The 2957-nt window shown below is 25.1% G+C and overlaps 1 protein-coding gene across 1 annotated transcript; it reads right to left on the minus strand.

Moving 5' to 3' along the window:
• Window positions 1-402: 402 nt before the first annotated feature.
• On the minus strand, window positions 403-1474 carry LOC105461805 (translation machinery-associated protein 16-like). The gene is made up of 4 exons (XM_011708308.1): window positions 1390-1474; window positions 1180-1304; window positions 920-1065; window positions 403-835 (listed from the first exon to the last, which is right to left on the minus strand). Exons 2-4 carry the CDS (start codon window positions 1266-1268, stop codon window positions 696-698), a joined length of 375 nt encoding a protein of 124 aa, XP_011706610.1. The 5' UTR covers window positions 1269-1304; window positions 1390-1474; the 3' UTR covers window positions 403-695.
• Between the last annotated feature and the right edge of the window lie 1483 nt (window positions 1475-2957).

A 2957-nucleotide genomic window follows, 5' to 3' on the forward strand; every position in this document is an offset into this window, starting at 1 on the left:
TATATATATATATATATATATATATATATATAAAATTTTCTACACATTTTATAAAGAAGAGATAATCAATTTTCATAGTGTTTATACTAAATGTGATTCTAACTTCTAAAATACTTCATATAATAATGAACAATTCAACAAAAAATAACTTTCTTCATATTTAAGAAAGAAATTGATTAGCCGTTGTTTTTATTATTTTATATATATCGTATATCATATCATAGATGCTTAAAGATTGTTTTGGTATCAAATTCACGAGTTTTTTTGAGGAAAATAACTTTTAAGTGAAAATAAGCATTGAGATATTAATTTAAAATGAAAATAGAATACTTATAATGATTTTTGCAAAATTTTTATTTTTCATAAAAAGTTGATGTTGAATTGATTATGTTCACAGGAAGACTGATAATTTCGTCCTATCATACGAAGATCTCCATTATGTGCAGATTTTTTAGAAGAAGTTAAGGAGTGAGGAACAACTTTAGAAGTTAGAAATTTCCATGATGAATAAAAATTGAAAGGACTCGAAATATCGTTTGTATGGAAAAGATTAATATAATTTTAGACTAGGCTTTAGTTTTACTTTATTCCTTATATTCTAAATGCATATTAATACAATTTTGATACTTTTGGTATTTTTAGTATTGCTTTGTTATTTGGTTTTTTGATAATGCTTTGTTATTTTTCGTGTGAAACTATAAATGAAAATTCATTCTATTCTTGATTATTCTATTACTTCTAAATCTTGCATACTTAAAGGTATGTAAAAGGTTCAAATCACCATTCCAGTTCTTTAACAATTTGCATTGTTTTGGACATAAAATGTCTGGAATTCCTATGTATGAAAATAACATTGCATTATGCACTATTTACAAATTAATGATACGTATATGCTATTAAAAAAAGAAAGTATACGAACTAATTCCATCAGTGTCGAACATTGCCTGCTCGTCCCATCTGGTCATCTTTATCTTCTCCTCGTCTCTTTCAGCATATTGCGTGCCTCTTCCCATAGAACGATTCATTGCAATTAGCTTCAAATATTCATCGTTTCTTTCAATATATCTTGAAGTAAAATGTACGTTTACAAAAATAAGTGAAGTAATTTAAACTTAATTTAATAAAATTAACATATTTACAAAATTCTGTAATTTGTTTTTAAAAGTGAGATATACTCACTTTCTAATTAATTTCATTGATTCATCTTTGGTATATGCCTTTGCTTTCGGATGCATATTGTGTTTAAGCCACATTAACATTTGTCCCATGTATGTACATACAACTGTTTTATTCTAGTCTGGAATCTAAAAAAATCATATATTATTTATATATCATGTCTATATATATGTTTTAAAAGAGATTCATTATGTTAATATAAAATATTGTTACTTTCGATCCCGCTTTAGATTTGCTATCTTTTGAAATTCTGAAGGAAGAAGAGTTTTCTTCACCTTCATTATGAGTCTTTTTTCCTTTTGCATTATTCCTCTTTGCGTATTTCCCTAAAAGTACCAGAAAAATAATAATTTATTAAACTATTTATTAAATTTGTTCAAACAATAATTATAATTTGAACTAGACCGCATATATGAATACACAACTAAATTTGAAAGAGTCTTCAACGGTTACGGCTGAATTTTGGTGCCTAAGGAGTTAAGAAATTTATAAATAGAAATTATTAGACACCAAGATCCAGTCATGACCGTTGAAGGCATTCTCAAATTTAATTGTAAATTTTTTTCTTTACGATGTTAGTTATGTAATACCATATATCTACAGCTCTCTTGATGTATGTATTGTTATTTTCTTCGAATTTGAATAAAAGTAATTAAATTTTCAATAATTTTAAACAAAATTTGCGCTTGTAATCTTACAATCACTCGCACGTTCAACAAAATGGCTATAGTGAAGGGAAAGCCTGAACTAGCTTAATCTGAGCCCTTTTTAAGCCCATGAAGCATCGGATGTAAATCGGTTCTTTTTAAATGCCCCGAGAAAAAAGTTCCATATATAATTACATATAATTATATGCAAAATATGTTCATATATGTTTCTTTTCTTTGTAAAATTATTTTTCAATACAAAATTGATAATATAAGAAGGAAACATAAAAAATAATTTAAAAAATTATTTTTACATTGGTTTCTTTTACAAAAAATAAAGTTTGAAGAAATGAGAAAAATTGCTCATATATAACCATATATAAATGATTAAAAATATACATATATAATTATATGAACAATTTTTCTTATTTCTTCAAACTTGATTTTTTGTAAAAAAAACAATGTAACAATTATTCTTTTAATTATTTTTTTTATGTTTCCTTCTTATTATTATCAATTTTGTATTAAAGAATAATTTTACAAAGAAAAAAACATATATGGCCATATTTTGCATATAATTATAAATTATATGTGGAACTTTTTTCCCGGGTAAATTTAGAAGTTTAATAACATAATATAATCCCAAATACGAATTCAAGCCAACAAATTATTAACATCTTTGATATTGTTGCTTTGATGTAAATACATTAAACTACAAAAAATATTCCTTTAATATAACTGAATTTTCCGTTGCTTGGGGCCAGACAAAAACTCAGTGGTAAAAACAGAAAGGGATTCCTGTAGATATTTCTTTAATATCGCTAAATATTCAGAATATTTTTGATTGTAATAACAAAAGAGAAGTCTCAAATAAAACCGTAATTTTCGAAAATTTTTTCGATTTTTTATATAAAATCGATTTTATTCTGTTATTTCCTATTGTTTAATTCTGAAGAAGGATTTTTAAATCAGAAAAAGCAATACATACAAAAAAATCAGGGTTGGAAAAATTACTTTGTAAAAGTAACTAGTTACAGTTACAGTTTTTGTCTCTCAAAAAGTAACTAGTTACCGTTACAAGTTACACCGACTCTGAAAAGCAACATGTTACAGTTACAGTTACTCAAAAAGTAA

Source organism: Wasmannia auropunctata, unplaced genomic scaffold (assembly GCF_000956235.1).
Source record: "Wasmannia auropunctata unplaced genomic scaffold, wasmannia.A_1.0 LD277456.1, whole genome shotgun sequence".
Lineage (NCBI taxonomy): Eukaryota > Metazoa > Arthropoda > Insecta > Hymenoptera > Formicidae > Wasmannia > Wasmannia auropunctata.